The following is a 17,080-nucleotide window of genomic DNA, read 5'->3' as shown; positions in this document are numbered from 1 at the left end:
ATTGGCCAAGAGTTTCGAGGTGCCGAACTGTCCATGATGAGAACCAGATCTCCCACGATGAGGTTCCTTTTTACTCCAATCCATCGCTGACGTTCCTGTAGTAGGTATTCCTTCACCCATCTTTTCCAAAACAAGTCAGACATGTATTGGACGTGTTTCCATCTTCTGTGTGTGTACATATCAGTGGAATGGAATACTCCTGGTGGTAATATCGGTGAGGTCTTTAACAGAAGAAGATGATTAGGGGTCAAAGCTTCCAGGTCGTTAGGATCCATTGAGGCTTTGGTAATTGGGCGGCTGTTAATGATGGCTTCAACCTCACAAAGTACTGTATGAAGACCTTCTTCATCCAGGTTTTGTACTTTCATTATGGAATTAAGTACTTTGCGAACCAGTCTTATCAGTCACTCCCAGGTTCCTCCGTGATGTGAACCTCCAGGAGGATTAAATGTCCATTTAACTCCCTTTTGCAGAAAGACGTCATTGACTTTTACATGGTTCCAATGTTCAATGGCAGTTCTAAGTTCACGTTCAGCGCCTATAAAATTGGTTCCGTTGTCAGAACGCAGTTCTCGAACCTGACCTCTTCTTGCATTGAAACGTCTGAACGCATTAATGAAAGAGTCAGTATCCAGTGATGGAGCAACCTCAATGTGAACAGCACGGATAGCAAGGCAGGTGAATATAACACCATATCTCTTCACCACGCTCCTCCTACTTTTTACACTGAAGGGTCCGAAGTAATCCACTCCCACCCGCGTGAATGGAGGTTCATCTGGAATGATTCTTTCATTGGGCAAATCCACCATCTGTTGATTCACTGGTGCAGCATTAAGACGTCGACAGATGACACATTTAGATAACACTTTTCTTATTGCTGTACTAGCTCCAATCAACCAGTACTTTTCTCTTAGCTTAGACAGCATGTGGTTATGACCACCATGTCCAACTTCCTGATGTATGTGTCTAAGCAAGAGCTCGGAAATGTGTTGATCCTTTGCTAGTATTATGGGATGTTTCACCTCAACCGGCATCGATGATCTACTGAGTCTCACACCCACTCTGAGAATTCCATCTTGCAGCTGTGGGCAGAGTCTTCTTAGAGGACTTGATTTTATAATGGGTTGTCCCTTCTCCAGACTCACAAGCTCCAAGGAAAATCTCCTCCTCTGACAGAACTTGATAATGACAACCTCAGCTTTGTCCAGATCTTCCACTGTAAGATTCTTAATCACAGATGTCCTCTTGAAGTTCCTCAGCTTTTCTTCCACAAATGGTTTCTGTTGCTCTTTGGTGACCTCTGACTGTGGTAAGCTTGAACACAATTCTCTCCTTTTCTTCGCAAAGGACAGAAGCAAGTCCTTAAATTTTAACAGCCATGCCACTGACTTCTTAAGACGTGTCCAGGTGGAAAAATGTTTAAACAAGCGAGTAACAGAATTTTCGCCAGCTTGCTCAACACTCACTGTGGCAACTGTTTTTACCTCAGGATCATCAGATGCAAGCAGACTGATGTCATCTGGGTAGACAGGCCATTCACTCCTAGATTGTAGAAGATACTGAGGCCCAGACAACCACTTTGTATTCTTCATAAAAACATCGACTTTCACTCCTCTTGAGGCCATATCTGCTGGATTACTGGCAGTGTCCACATATCTCCATTGCGAGGAAGATGAAACTCTTAAGATTTGTGAAACTCTGTTGGCCACAAAAACCTTGAATCTTGAAGTTTCATTCCTGATGTATTTAAGAACAGAAGCACTGTCTGTCCAAAACACAGAATCCAGAAGTTCCATCTGCAGCTCTTTCCTCCAGAGTACATCCAATCGACTGGCCATGGTTGCTGCAATGAGCTCCATTCTCGGGATGGTAAAGGATTTAAGAGGAGCGACACGCGCTTTTCCCATAACAAACGCACAGTGTCGTTCTGAACAGATGTTTTCAATCAGCAGATAGGTCACTGTTCCATACCCATCCTCACTGGCATCACAGAAATGGTGCAACTGAGCACTCGTGATTTCTCCAAATCCATCAGGTTTCAAACAACGACTCACTTCAAACTTGCTCAATAGCTGGAGCTGCTGGAGCCATGTTAACCATCTTTTGGAAAACAGCTCGGTTACATTATTGTCCCAGCCGATTCCTTCCTGGCATAGATCTCTTAGGATTTTCTTAGCAGTTAAGACCACAGGACTTAGCATTCCAAGAGGATCATAGATAGAACTGACAATTGAAAGGATTCCTCTTCTGGTGAGCGGTCTGTCCTTGAGCACAATCTTGAATTTAAAAGAGTCTGATTTTATACACCATTCCACGCCCAAAACTCGCTCGATCATTGAGGAATCCAATTCCATGTTCAACTCTTTCATTCCTATGGCTCTGTGACTTTCAGGAATTGATTCCAGCAGGCGAGTGAAAGAATAAATGATGACTCTCCTCCTCTCTCGGAGTCAGGGGACATGTTGCATGTCATCTCGGTGTCTTGGTACGCAGTGGTGCGGTGATGATGTGCTGGGCAGGGCCAGTTCAGAACAGAGTCAAGGGCATCGGGGTGACGGCAAGTTAAATCTCCAACTGTTCCCTGTCTGTTGGTGATCCACTTTTTGAGCAGAAATCCTCCTTTGGCACACAAAGAAACCAACTCGTGGTACATTAACACTGCTTCCTCATCAGTTTCAATGGACACAAGACAATCGTCCACATAAAAACAGTGCAACAACTTCTTCACAGCTTCCTCACTGTAGAGATGTCCAAAGTCATCCGCACACTTTCTGAGTGCAAAGTTGGCACAACTTGGTGACGAAGTTGCCCCGAAGAGATGTACATTCATCCTGTATTCAGATGTTGGTTGTTCCAGATCACCTTTAGGCCACCAGAGAAATCTCAATAGATCTTTATCTTCAGCTGGAATCATGACTTGATGGAACATGGATTCAATATCTCCCATAATTACAACTGGCTCCTTCCTGAATCTTGTGATCACTCCTATTAAAGAGCTTGTAAGATCAGGTCCTTGTAAGAGTTGGGAGTTTAAAGATGTTCCCTGATAACTCATTCCACAGTCAAACACAACTCTGAGTTTCTTCTTGGTCGGATGGTAAACATCATGGTGTGGTATATACCACAGCTTGCCATCATTGCGATTGATCTCCTCTTCCGGGACCTTTTCAGCATAACCTTTAGCCAGAAGCTCATTCATGAAGACTTTGTACTCAGTATGAAACACTGTGTCTCTCTCAAATCTCTTTTTTTAGAAAGCACAGACGTTGTTGAACAACTTTCTTATTGTTTGGCATACTGATACTGGCATTCCGAAAAGGTAATGCTATCTGGATATGACCACCCACATATTTGGCAGAGTTAGTCACTATTTCCAGAAATCTCTGATCCTCTCTTGACAATCCAACCTGCTCATCAACTTTGCTCTCAGGAAAGTCATTCTTGAACCGTTGCTGCCAAAGCTCCTCCAGCGTGACAACAGAAATTCTGTTGACTGTAACTTGTGGATGCTTCTGATCACTTGTAGCTTCACAGTTTCCTGAAAGTGGTCCATTGATGGTCCAGCCAAGCCTTGTCCTTATGGCATACGGTCCTCCATCAACACTACACACCACTTCCAGAGGTTCCAAGGCTTTGGGAATGTTTGTTCCAATCAGAAGTTCGATTCCTGCATTTATTTGAGGCAGGGTTATGTGTTTTAAATGTGCCCACAGGGCTCTAGACTAACTTTTTGCCATGGTTGCACTGGTGCGCCTAAAAATAAAATTTAGGCGCACCAGCACAAAATTTAGGCGTACAAGCACAAAAGTTAGGCGTACCCAAATTTTTAAACTGCATTACTTAACACCGCAGTTTTACATGTTCACGTTTTTTTTTGATTTGTAAATGATTAACTAACAACCTTTCAAAATGATTAACTTGACACCCCCTTTGCTGCCCAAATTAACAGCAGCTCCATCAGCCCCCATAGCAATGATTTTATCCAACCAGTTACTGCACTGGTCCCCAAGAGCAGCAAATGCTTTCTTTGAGGCAGCATAAATTCCTAAACAAATTTAAAAAAAAATACCATTTACTTATCAGATCAAGAGTTTACAATGCAGTCTTTTTCAGTTTGAGTTTCTATATTCATGTATTATTGCTATGTTTAATTTTCAATGATAAGAACATGCTAGATATGGTTAATTCAGTAACACGACGTAATATTATTAATCATATACATAGGCTACGTGACATGACATGGCTTACCTTGGGCATGGGCATGCTGGACCTCAATGTGTCCAATCAGTATATTCGCTGGTCTTCCTTTTTGCAAGATACGAGCGTACACAATGACACATTCTTTTGTGGCGATGTCTGTGTCTCCATCGATCAGGAAGGCCATGTATGTACTGTTCGCAATTTCCACTGACGTCTTTTTTTTCAGTGTGTCAGCGATTACGCCTATAAACTGGGCGCACGCAACATCATTGCTGTATGTGGGGTTTATGTCCAAGCCATTTTTCCTGTGAAGAGTTATTTCTGACTTGAACTTAGTAAACGGAACTTCTTCTTTTGCAATATTGTAGGCGATGTTAAACTTAATGATCATCTCGGCCTCCTCCGATGACCTGTTTACTCCTGCCTGCCGCTGAAAGGCAGTGGGGAGCGGGGACATTTTGGCAGAGCATTTATCGCGGCATATAATGTGTCTTCTCGATGCTGTATGCTTTTTCAGCGTTTCAATTCGAAACGTATTAGCACCAGTGACAAATGCTGTGTTGCCGGCCATGGTCTTTCCACACTCGCGACAATAAATGCAGTGCATCATATTGTCAGCTTGGCTGTATCTTAGCCAGGGAAGGTGGTCAAGCCACTCGATTCGAAATCTATATATTTTCTCACTTTTACTTTCAGTGGACTCCGGCTGGGAGTCGATCGTATGTGGCTCATTTTCTGATGCCGTCTCCGGACCAGTGTTTGACAAAAACGGAGAGGTTGATGGCTCCGTGTCAGAGCGCTGGCTCAGAATTTTGGACTGATCAGGCCTTAACTTAACGAAAAAGTTATCAATTGTTCTTTTCATATTTTCTCAATACCAACTTCATACACTTCTGACCTGGGCTACTCACCCTTCTCTATCTGCCCGCACTTTCAAACGTAAACACAAGTAGGTCTGCAGGAATATCTGGACCGCGGCCAATCACAGAGGTCCCCGCCTCTGAGTATCTCTGATTGGTTTAGAACACGACATGGGCATAATGTGTGCCTGTTGTTGAACACACGGAGACTTTCAGGGTTGCTGAAACTTTTTTCCCGAGAAAATACTTGGTTGCACCGGTGCGACCAAGTATTTTTTATTAGTCGCACCATGGAGAAATTTGGTCGCATTTGCGACCAAATTGGTCGCACTCTAGAGCCCTGGCCCATCCTTCAATATCTCCTGGTGTTGTAATATTTCCCTTATGTACAGGCATGGACTCCTGTGTGTACACTTTTGGCAGTTCCAGAAATTCGTCACCACAAAGAGCGGCAACCTCCAGTCCTGATAAAGTGTTGCTGCTCACAACTCTTTCCTGGCCCATGGTTCTGAGGAGGATGTTTCCTTTCCTTCCCTCAAGGTGAAGTCTGCGCATCAGACTCTCAGTGCAGAAAACTGCTGTGCTCCCTTGGTCCAAAAAAAGCATATGTTGTAATAATGTTGCTTCCTTTCTTTGACTTTACTTGGACAGGCACAATGGGCAGTTTACAGTCCTGGTCTCCAGCCCCTGTAAGACCACTCGACACTAGTGTGCTCACATGCGGCTGCATGTTCCTGTCGGTCTTTTCAGAAGGTGAACTTTCTTTGTGCAGGATGGTGGGATGTTTCCGGCTGCATTTGGAACAGGAAATCCTCTTACGGCAATCTTTACTGATGTGTCCTATACACAAACAGCCAAAACAGATGCCATTTTCCTTTAAGAAGGTTATCTTCTTCTCATGAGCCATTTTTCCCAACTGTGCACAGACGTCCAACATATGTCTTCCTCCACAACAAATACAGACGTTCCTTCCAACCTGATTCTTTTTCATTTCCATTTCCGCAGGCTTAGGTGTACTCTCCACAACTTGCATAGTGGTGGCAAAGCTTGTTCCTTTATTTCCAGGTCTGCCTTGATACTTGGCTTTACTCATTCCTTTTGTTGGTAAAGAAAGCGGAGAATCTTGAATATTACCGAATACAGGATCAGTTAATATTCTTATTTGCTTCTCCAAAAAGTCTGCAATATCCATAAATTTGGCTCTTCTTTTATGCCTTTCTTGCAGGTCACAAACATGGCTTCTCCATTTGTCCCTAATTTTTTAATAATGTTCACCATATTAGAAGGCATGTCCAAATCGCTCAGATGCTGCACCTCCTCCATTGCATTACAGCATCCCCTGAGGAACAAACTGTAGTTCTGAAGAGCTTTTACTTCCTCTGTTTTAATTGATGGCCATGAAAGTGCCTTGTCCAGATATGCAGCTGCGACCTTCTGTTCATCGCCATAGTGCTCCTTTAACAGTGATTTTGCTTTGCGATAACCACGATCTGAGTTCATTTGTTGACAGCTTCTCACCAATTCCTTTGCATGGCCTCTTGTGTACTGTTCCAAAAAATATAAACGATCGCTGTTATTCTTCGTATTGCACTCAACTGCATTCTCAAATGCTTTAACAAATGAATAATATTGAAGTGGATCTCCATCAAAATGAGGTATTTCTCTCTTTGGTAAAGAAAAGAGGCTTTGTTGTTGGATTAAGAGTGTTGTTATTTCATTTTGTTTAGTCATTACTCCAATAACATCATTTTGTGGTTCCGGTTCCACCATACCATTTGTATAACAGTCATTTTATTTTATTTATTGTGGACTTCAGGAAGCACACAGCTCCACATTCCCCCCCATCATCCTGTCTGACACCCCCATCACCTCTGTGGACTCATTCCGCTTCCTGGGTACCACCATCACCCAGGACCGGAAGTGGGAGCCCACCATCACTTCCGTCATCAAGAAAGCCCAGCAGAGGATGTACTTCCTGAGGCAGCTGAAGAAATTCAACCTGCCAACACGGACGATGATGCAATCCTACACTGCAATCATTGAGTCCATCCTCACCTCCTCCATCACTGTGTGGTACGCTGGAGCCACTATCAGGGACAAACAGAGACTGCAGCGTGTTGTGCGCTCTGCTGAGAAGGTGATTGGCTGCAGACTCCCATCTCTGCAGGACCTGTACACCTCCAGGACACTGGGGCGTGCAGCTCGGATCTCAGCTGACCCTTCTCACCCTGGACACAGTCTGTTTGACCTGCTCCCCTCAGGCAGGAGGCTCCGGTCCATTCGCACCAGAACCTCTCGCCATAAGAACAGTTTGTTCCCCTCTGCTGTCGGACACATGAACAATAACCGTATGACTGTTCCCACCACTAACACATGACCCTACGCTGTGTCACTGCATCATTCCATGTTTGGCACTGATCACCACCTGCACTCATGTATATATCTATCTACTTAGCACTTTTAATTCTTATTTTATATTTTTATGACAGTATGTTTGCACTGAAGCACCGCAGCAATTTCCTAATGTTGTAAACCTGCTCAACATTTGGCAATAAACCCTTTCTGATTTCTGATTTCTGATTTTGTCCATTTGCATCAGATGGGTTTGAAGGAATAACTGAATATTGTCGAGGATGCTTATTTTGAGAAGATTCAGTCAGCACAGCTTGTTGCATGACACATTCCTGGGTTTTATCTTTTCTCCGGTTTTGAGTTTCAGCATTAGTCAATGAATTTTGTTTTGCAGAAATGTGAGGTATAAATTCTAATGCATCAACATTAAGGGTTTGTTTAGATCTTTCATGGGAAATGTATGAATTCATTCCATCTGAAACTTTTAAAGATCCTTTTTTGCTTGTTATACTTTGAGCTTTAAGGACATTTATTGTAGCCATTTTTTCAGCAATTTCAGTGTCCAATTTTAGCCTTTCCTTTCTTTTACGAAGACGTTCCTCCTCTTCTTCCAGTACATGTTTCTCATCCAATAATTTCTGCTTTATCATTAAAGCTGCCAACTCTGCCTCAGCTTTCATATGAACAGATGAAGTTGAAGATTTTGATGAAGAAGTTTTGTGGCTTTCAACATTTGAAACACTATCACTTGGCTTGATATCATCCTCCACTTCTGTCTCAGTATTTGATGTAACATTGTTTTCCAATAAATTGATTTGCTTTGGACAAACAGCAGAATTTTGTTCTCTTTGATTTATCCAGTTCTGAATTTCATTTAAAAACACATTGGTGTATTTCATGATACTTGAAAACCATTCCTCTTGTTTTATTACTTCTTCCTCTGGCACCAAAGACAACACCTCAACATGTGAACTTGAAGCCTTTTCACACAGTGCCTTTAAATCCACCAAATACTGCTTAATTTGAGAAAGATTTTCATTGTGTTGCAGGAGCGCTTTCATTTTTTGTATTAGTCCTTTCATTTTATTAACATATATTTTGCATTCATTTTGTGATTTTTCGATTTTATTCAACAATGCCTTTCCAGTCATTTTTCTTTCTCTCTTTCCCCCAAAATCATTAAAGGAACAATCATCACCACCTGTTTGACTCATGATTTTCCCGTTTGTTTGTTCGATTTTTTATTTATTTATTTTAATCTTCAGTGATTATCCATTAAAACATATCCACTGGAAGCCACAATAGACTTTGACCATAAAATCCTTTCAACGTAACGGCACTTTAATTGTCCATTTGAACGTCATCCAAGCAGCATAATTAATAAGACGCAGCGCAGTCATCAATCCAAGAGCGCAGCCAAAAACATTGCACATTTAACCAACATTCATTCCATTCAGTGTCTCCTCTTGAAACATCTCAGCGCTAATGCAATGTCGCTTCCTTTTCCACAACCAGACATGCACAGGTATTCTTACCTGCGCTCCTCAGAATTGCGTCAGGTGTGTCGGTGCTGCTGGGCTCACTCATTCAGATGCGCTGCACTTACTTGTGGCTTTCAGGTTCCTTGATCTGATTCCTTTGATCCTGCTTGCGGCTGGCTTCTCCAGAATGCCGTTTTTTGTTGACTAAAGATATAGCGACTTCCACAGTCGCTACAGGCCGGGGATGGAGCCTGCCTATTTGCCTGACGTGCTGTCAAAGTTACGCAATAATGCGAGAGATGGAATTGTTTGCTCGTTTAATTAAAGTGCTTTGAGAGTTTACAGAGTAGTATCATCGGCTCCTGATTCAAACTCTTACAACATCACAGGCTCTAATATAACGAAGCGAAACATGTAGTGCAGCGGTCAACAAAAACTACGGCTACCCAGCCCTCCTCTCTGTCAAAATCAAAACCCGTGAATGACAGAGTGACAACGCCCATTTATGTCACCGCTAGCACCCACGTGACTCCCATAACAACCAAACAAATAAAAACCCAGTGATCATCAAAATTCAATACATTCAATTATGGCTCCTACAAATATAAAAGTCTTCTACTTTATGATGGAAATGTTCTTTCTGCCTCAAAATGACATCATTTATCTGAATCTGTAGAAGAAGAAACAATCTCGGAAAGTCACTTTACTCTGTGTCTCACTGGATGTTCAAAGTTTTTAACAAAAGAGAAAAAGAGAAGCATTCTTTGATTTTAGTCTGTTAGCCCACAAGCTGAGTTTTTATCAGAGTCCTGCATGAGTCAGTGTTATTTCACTGACACCATCACAGTTTTACACACCTGTTCTGTATGACTTTGTCTCAGGTTTGCGGTGATATCCAGCACTCTGAGCTGATGGCAGATCTGGTCAGTCCACAGTAGCTTCAACCACTAAATTATCTCTAACACATCACCAAACCAAAGTCTCCCTGCTAAGAGTACATCAAAGGTGAAAAGCGAGCCTAAAATGTCATCATTTCTGCTCTCCTCTTTCTTCTTCTTCTTCTTCTGGACCGCACACATCTGTCGCTGCCCTACTCAGGTCGATCTAATGAAAATCAGCCAGAAATAATAATCAGAAATCCAAATGTAGAATTTGTAGAACAAATGACTGACCAGTGATTAGTGTTTTACAGTGATTACGACAGACAGCCTGTTTCTGCCACTGCTGCCAAGCATTTGCTCTTTTCAGCTTGTTCAATTGTGGAGGTTTTTACATTCTTTACCTTACAATATAAAGCACCTTGAGGCAACTGTTGTTTTTTTGGCACTATATATAAATATAAATGAATTGAACTGGTAGCAACTTTATGAATGAGAAAATGAAAACAAGTGTCAGTCAGCTGGTTCATGTCCAGCAGGTGGGGAGGAATCAGTGAGTCTGTTACTCCAGTTACTTACTCAGAGGTAAAGTTAAAGAAAACGAGTTTCCTTCATCGCACTAAACCTGCCCACTAAACATGACCCTGAATGAACCCATATGTAAAGGACTGTAGGTTTTAAGCAGGCTCACGTAATGGCAACACAATAGATGAGGAAAGTGGGGGAACTCTGACGACATCTAGTGGACATCTTGAAGATGACGGGTCTGAACAGAGAGCAATGCAGGTCTGTGGAGAAGATTGCAGCACACTGTGAAATATGAACTATGAATAATATCTACATCTGTAATGATGTAATCAAAATAGGCTCCATGTAGTTTAAGTTCTGTTACTGTACTTATGAAGCAAACTGCACACACAGAGTTGGCAAACATTGAGTTTACTTGCATTTAGGCAAAATGATATAAACACTTATCATGAGCCAATATAGCACATTTAACTGCTTTTATTTAGCAGGGATTACACAATACACAAAATTAGTCACAAAAAATTTAATCAAATCTTGCAACATGTTGCTAAGAAGAACCAGGACAACCAGGTCAAAGCCATACTGAAGTATAACCTTCATTAACATAAATCACAAAGAAAACATATTTAAATAAAAATTGTATACTTGTCTTGAACTTTTTTAAATCTTTAGTCCTGTGTATCAAAACTTATTTATTGGCTGATAAAAAGGAATCACATCATGGTTGTTACAAGGAACAAGTGATGAAAAACTCATTTTCATGTTTGTTTTCTTCTATACTGAAGAAGAAATACAAGTTTCTGTGGTAAATATTAAAAGAGCATCCATGTTCAATAAATATTTGTGTCACCTTTAAAGACCAATAAAAAAAATATCAAACTTAGAGAAACATAAAGTCAGGGCTGGAACAAACAACATAGAGTGCCCTTCACTGCTGTGGACAGGAAATGTACCGTGACTTGGAGCATGAGGTCATTTTCTACCTCGGGTGCTGCAGTGATTTGGTTTGTCACTCAGGTGGATCCTTAGATGAAAATTCAGTCCTGATTTCCAACTGAATCTTTCCCCACAGGAGCTACAAATATATGGTTTCTCACCTGTGTGGATCCTTCTGTGACTTTTCATAGTCGACAAGTCTCTAAACTCTTTCCTACAGACGTTGCAAGAATACGCTTTCTCACCGGTGTGGATTCTCAAATGAGTTTCTAGTCCTGATTTCTTACCAAATCTTTTCCCACAGGTGCTACAGAAATACGGCTTCTCGCCTGTGTGGATTCTCACGTGACTTTCAAATCCGGATTTCTTATTAAATCTTTTCCCACAGGTGATGCAAAAATATGGCTTCTCGCCTGTGTGGATCCTTACGTGAGTTTCCAATCCTGATTTCCAAATGAATCTTTTCCCACAGGTGCTACAAGAATGTGGCTTCTCACTTGTGTGAACTCTCATGTGTCTCGTCAGGTTGGATTTACACTGAAAAGTTTTTCCACAAGTGTCACAGCTTACAGATTTTTTACTTGTATCAGTTTCACTCCGAGACTTATCTGTTCGGTTTTTGTGACGTCTCCTTTTCTTCAGCTCCGCATTTCTAGTTGATCCCGAGTCCACATGCTGGTTTTCTTCCTGTTCCTCAAGCTCTGGTTCAGGAAAGTTAAGAGCAAGGAGCTGGTCATCGTTTGGTTCTGATTCACTGAGGTCACTTTCCTCAAAACTAGAAGTCACCATAAAACTATTGATCTCCTGCTTCAGTACAATCTCCTCCAGCTCCTGACTGGTGCAGAGTTCCTCCTGTTCCTCTTTAATCTGTGGAGGATCTGGGTCCTCCTGGTCCAGACTTGAGTTCCTCTCCTGCTGATTGGCGACAAACTCCTCCTCCTTACAGGCAGTTTGCTGGTGGAGGTCTAAACGAACAATAAAAAAAATGTAATTATAGAAAAACACTTCTGAGAAGATAAAGTTTTAGTTAAAGTCTGTAATGAGGGCATGTTGCTCACATTTGCAGGTGAAATTAAAAGTGTGTAAAAATGAAGTTATTTGTGCACTCTGATGCAAATGAGAACTTGAGTTCTGACATTTTTCAGCAACATTAAGAGTAAAAAAAACCTTTCAAACAAAAAAGAACTCACTTATTACTGACTGACTGATGATCTATTTTGGAGTTGATCTCGAAACTGATCTACATCTTGATATTTTTCAAAATAATCTTCACTATTGGGGGTGGCTGTAGCTCAGGCGGTAGAGCAGATCATCTACTGATCGGTTCGATTCCCGGCTTCACCTAGTCTGCATTTCAAATATCCTTGGGCAAGATACTAACTCCAAGTTGCCTCAAGTTGCTCTTTGATCTGTGGAATGTGTGTCTGAATGTTGGTAGAAAGCACTAAGAAAAATGTGCTTGTGCGAATGGGAGTGAGTGGGTGAATGCACAAGTTTTGTAAAGCGCTTTGAGTGCTCAAGATTGAGTAGAAAAGCGCTATATAAGAACCAGTCCATTTAAAACTCCCTGTCATGTTTTCACGAATACACATTAAATAGATCTGACTGATACAAACTGTAGGTTTAATATTAATGTTAACACTTCAGAAAAGCGATTACAGTTTTACCGCTGGTCTGTAAATCTTTCTCAGGTTTCCAGATGTTATGCAGCTGTCTGAGCCGCTCTTCCCCGCTCCAGACGACGATGCCTTCATCCTCGTGTTTCACTACAAGCTGTTCTCCCTCTTGACTGATGCAGAGTTCCTCCTGTTCCTCTTTGATCTGTGGGGGATCTGTGTCCTCCTGGTCCAGATTGAAGTTCCTCTCCTGCTTCCAGACCTGCTGGCCAGCCAGATCTTCCTCCTCCTTACACTTCATGTTGATGTGGGACTTGAGGAACAAAGTAAAAAGAAAAAGATTAGACAGGTAAAGGTGCAGCCTCAGTCAGCAGGGCTGTACACTGTGAGCATGTTGCTCACATATGTGAGAGAGGTTTGTACAAATGTTTCAGAAGCACCATGTGACTCCCTCTCTTTGTTGGAAAGTCTTATTAATTCACTTTATAACTATTACTTTGAAGATAAATTTCTACCATCACAAAAATATTATGACCTCTTTAAAAACAAACAACGGCAACTACATGACTTAAATTCCATGTTTAGATGAAGGTAATGGTCAATGCCTTTTGACAGGGGAAAAACCTCCACACAGAAGAATCTTACTTGGCTGAATCATAAATTATTCACCATGATTAAAACTGCAGATGAGCAATAATCTGCATTTTATTTTAGCCAAAGAGGAATGTTTCTGTTTGTCTGTGATCTGACTTTTTCTGCTGGGTCCAAATTTCATTTTATCCTGTGTAAGTTTGTTTCTCTTCCTGTTAACTAGCAAAGTCAAAATCACCTTGATTCATTTAACTTTAATTCAATTATAAATGTAATCATTTTATTGAACAATTAATTTCATTTCAATGAAAAACAATTACTTAAAAGAAAGAGATTAAGTTGGAGAGAGACATGTGGCCATCTTTTAGTGAGTTAGACCCTGATTAAGGGCTATTTTTAAAAGTAAAGCCCATCTCTCAAAGTCCCTGCCGGCCTGCCTCCACCTCGGGAAGTCTGTGGGTGCAGACGGAGGTGAGGAGCACCACAGGCGGCAGAGAACTGTCTGTAGCCCCGGAGTGAGGCGTCGTGAACCGAAGCAGACAGCGAACTGTGGCACAGTGCAGAAAACCGAAGCTTTCCCTCCCTGTTTGGTTTTGATGTGTCTCATGAAAGTCTATTGTTAAAAGTTGACCTTTAAAAAAAACGGACGCACTTGTTTGATTAGCTGCTCTCTGATTTTAGCCTGTTAGCTTACAGACTGAGCTCAGATCGTTCCTGTGTTAGTTCATTGAGAACATCACAGTTTTACATACCTGCTGCGTGACTTCATCTCGGGTCTCCGGCTGATATACAGCAGTCTGAGCCAGTGGCGGATCTCATCATCCTGGACGACTGTTTTTAATGTTTTTAACCACGGAGATTTCTTCTGCATCATCAGTCTCTCATTGTTAAACTCTCCCAGAAACTGAAGACAGTTGTGCCATTTCCGCGCTTCTTCTTCTTCTATTGAGTAGACGGCAGACTACACATGTCCAAGGGTAATACTGTCCTCCTCAGGCCATTGGCATCAAGTCAAAGCCTTAAAGTCTGGTACTTTGCGCATGGTCATTTTTTACGAACAGCAGAATCACAAGACAAAGCGTGCCAATGTTTATACTTTTCACTGTGACTGCCAAATAGATGAAAAAGTAGATGTTAAAAAACAACTTATAGTTTTGTCATTGGGCTGGTAGAAAGCTATGAGTTTCTGTCCCTTTGTCTGACCTTAGAGACTTATTTTAAAAGGAAACATTACAATCCTTTAAAGCAAGTATTTTCACCTCTGTTCCCCCCTCTGTACTTAGCTTTTTTGTTGTCATGTCAGTAATTGTCCAGTTGATGGCTCCCTTGGATCACAAGCCTGTCTCATGAGTCCAAGTGAATATATTCTTAATAAACAGCTTTGAAGAATTTGTGACCAACTTTGTTTAATTCGGAACATCATCATCATGAGTCAAACTCACTCTTGGATCTACAAAATATTTAACAAAAACAAACATCACTGAATCATAAGGTATTTGCTCCAACTCTTAGTCCAGAAACACATGAGTGAACTAGATCAGCTGCTCCTCCAGTTCAGCTGTGGATTTATATCATTATTTATATTTGTAAAGTGGATATGCAGTTTTTCAGTACTAATATAAGCATTTTATATCATTGCTTTATTGACAGATGTTTGGTGTTCAAGGTCAGGCATCAGTTTGAAAAAAACAAACAAACACACTGAGTTGAACTTGAACTTCCTACTGACAAAAACTAAAATTGGTGCAAAAATAACCAGAAACATATAAGAAGCATCCTGGAGGTGCTGCAGACAAGATAGGACCAATAACATGTCAACAGGAAATCCTTTTTACTAATTTGTTTATTTCTTTTTAGATTTTTACTCTCCATTTTAAGCCATGATGTTTGCTGATACTGTGTTCCTACTGTTTGTTCTCATTAATAGTTCTGTTTTTAACATTCTGTGCTGAAGCTGGAGGAAATGTTTCTACAGTGTCAGATGATACAGCTCCAAACTAAATAAGTGACTAACTAACGATGCTTTAATACACTTTACTATAAATTATGATATAGTGCACTTTCTTAAAATTTCTTATTGCTCTGTAATTAATTGTTTTCTTTATAAATGTACAAATGAGAATAAAATCTGTGTGATAAAGGAAGGTCTGTAGACTTCTCTGTTAAGATCAGTGAAGAGAAACAACAACATACAAATACCTAAGAAAAATATTCAGTAAACATTTAGAAGATAGAGAAGTTTATGTTGTCATGTGGAGAAATTTTTCAAATAAAAATATCCATAAGCATTGATAGTCTCCATGGCTGAACAGACACAGGAAAGAGCTCCACCTATAAAACGTAAAAACATCAAGACAACATGTTGAAGATGTCGAGGTACTGCCCATAATGTTTGACTGACATCTGATTTATGTGCAGCACATAAATACCACAATAATGATGGAGAGAAACTAAAAGGGAACTAAAATACAGATTTAAACTTACAACAATATGAAAGACTTCAGTCTATTTCACTTTAATCAACTCAGCTGTGTTTCCATAATTATAGTAAACCAACAGTCCAGCATAGAGCGGCTGAGTGAATGTGGTCTGGACTCTGTGGAGGAGAGTCATGGTTTCAGAGACGCTGTAGAAGGACAAAATACCTGCTCTGTGATCCAGGTACACTCCTACTCTGGAGGAACGAGGACCTGAGACACGAGTTTGGATGTTGTTGTACCGAAATGTAAAACTGTTGTTGTCACAATCTAATGACCAAGATTTGTCATTACGTCCAAATTTACATTTAATCCCTTTTCTGCTGATATTCTTGTATGCGACTGCTACATAAACTCCTCCCCCTCTCCACTCCACCTCCCAGTAACAACGTCCAGTCAGACTCTCTCTACTCAGGACCTGAGACCATACAGTGAATCTGTCTGGATGATCAGAATAAGACTGTTGTTGATTCATTAATGTTGCTTTTCTGTTCCCCTCTGATAATAACAGCAGTTTGTACGCTGTGTTTGGATCCAGTGTGATTTCACATGAATATTTTAAGAATCCAGCTCTGGTCTTTGGCTCTGGTCGTGACAGTAAAACATCCACTTCAGTGACTGTCAGTGAGATGTTTGTCCGTTCCTCTCTCAGAATGTCCTGTAGTTTATCTCTGACCTCTGACACAGCTGCTGTCACATCCTCAAAGTAGCTCAGAGGACGGATATTGATGCTGGATGAGTCTGTAGACTCACTGAGTGCTGACAGTGAGGGGTAGTTGTGTAGAAACTGGATGTGATCCTCTGTGTGTGAGAGCTGCTTCAGCTCAGCATCTTTCCTCTTCAGCTCAGTGATCTCCTGCTCCAGCTTCTCCTGAAGCTCTTTGACTCGACTCACTTCAGTTTCCTGCTGGGATCTGATCTGCTGCTTCACATCAGAGCTTCTTTTCTGGATGAGATGGATCAGCTCAGTGAAGATCTTCTCACTGTGCTCCACTGTTTGATCAGCAGACTGATTGATGGCCTCCACCTCCTGTTGAAGCAGCTTCACATCTTTCTCTCTGTCCTGGATTCTCTGCTGGATGTTTTGTCGACTCACCTCCAGCTCTCTCTGCCTCTCAGTCCTTTCTGCTGCAGCTGAGACTGTGTCGTGGCCTTTATGTT

At 41.3% G+C, this 17,080-nt stretch overlaps 2 protein-coding genes across 2 annotated transcripts; both read right to left on the bottom strand.

Moving 5' to 3' along the window:
* Positions 1-10,694: 10,694 nt before the first annotated feature.
* LOC146647258 (uncharacterized) lies at positions 10,695-14,402 on the bottom strand. Its single transcript, XM_085387983.1, has 3 exons — positions 14,195-14,402; positions 12,903-13,164; positions 10,695-12,200 (listed from the first exon to the last, which is right to left on the bottom strand). Exons 2-3 carry the CDS (start codon positions 13,150-13,152, stop codon positions 11,272-11,274), a joined length of 1,179 nt encoding a protein of 392 aa, XP_085244109.1. The 5' UTR covers positions 13,153-13,164; positions 14,195-14,402; the 3' UTR covers positions 10,695-11,271.
* A 1,527-nt stretch (positions 14,403-15,929) lies between these two features.
* Positions 15,930-17,031, bottom strand: LOC146647257 (tripartite motif-containing protein 16-like; the record flags this gene model as incomplete). Its single annotated transcript, XM_085389957.1, has 1 exon — positions 15,930-17,031. A coding segment is annotated over one exon (1,084 nt), but the record flags the coding sequence as incomplete, so codon positions are not given.
* Positions 17,032-17,080: the final 49 nt, after the last annotated feature.

The sequence above is a fragment of the Rhamphochromis longiceps genome, linkage group LG18 (assembly GCF_057381845.1).
Source record: "Rhamphochromis longiceps isolate RC_006_pf linkage group LG18, R_longiceps_female_GT1.1, whole genome shotgun sequence".
Taxonomy (NCBI): Eukaryota; Metazoa; Chordata; class Actinopteri; order Cichliformes; family Cichlidae; genus Rhamphochromis; species Rhamphochromis longiceps.
The sequence above is the reverse complement of the archived record's forward strand: the minus strand, read 5'-3'. Positions and strand labels throughout refer to the sequence as shown.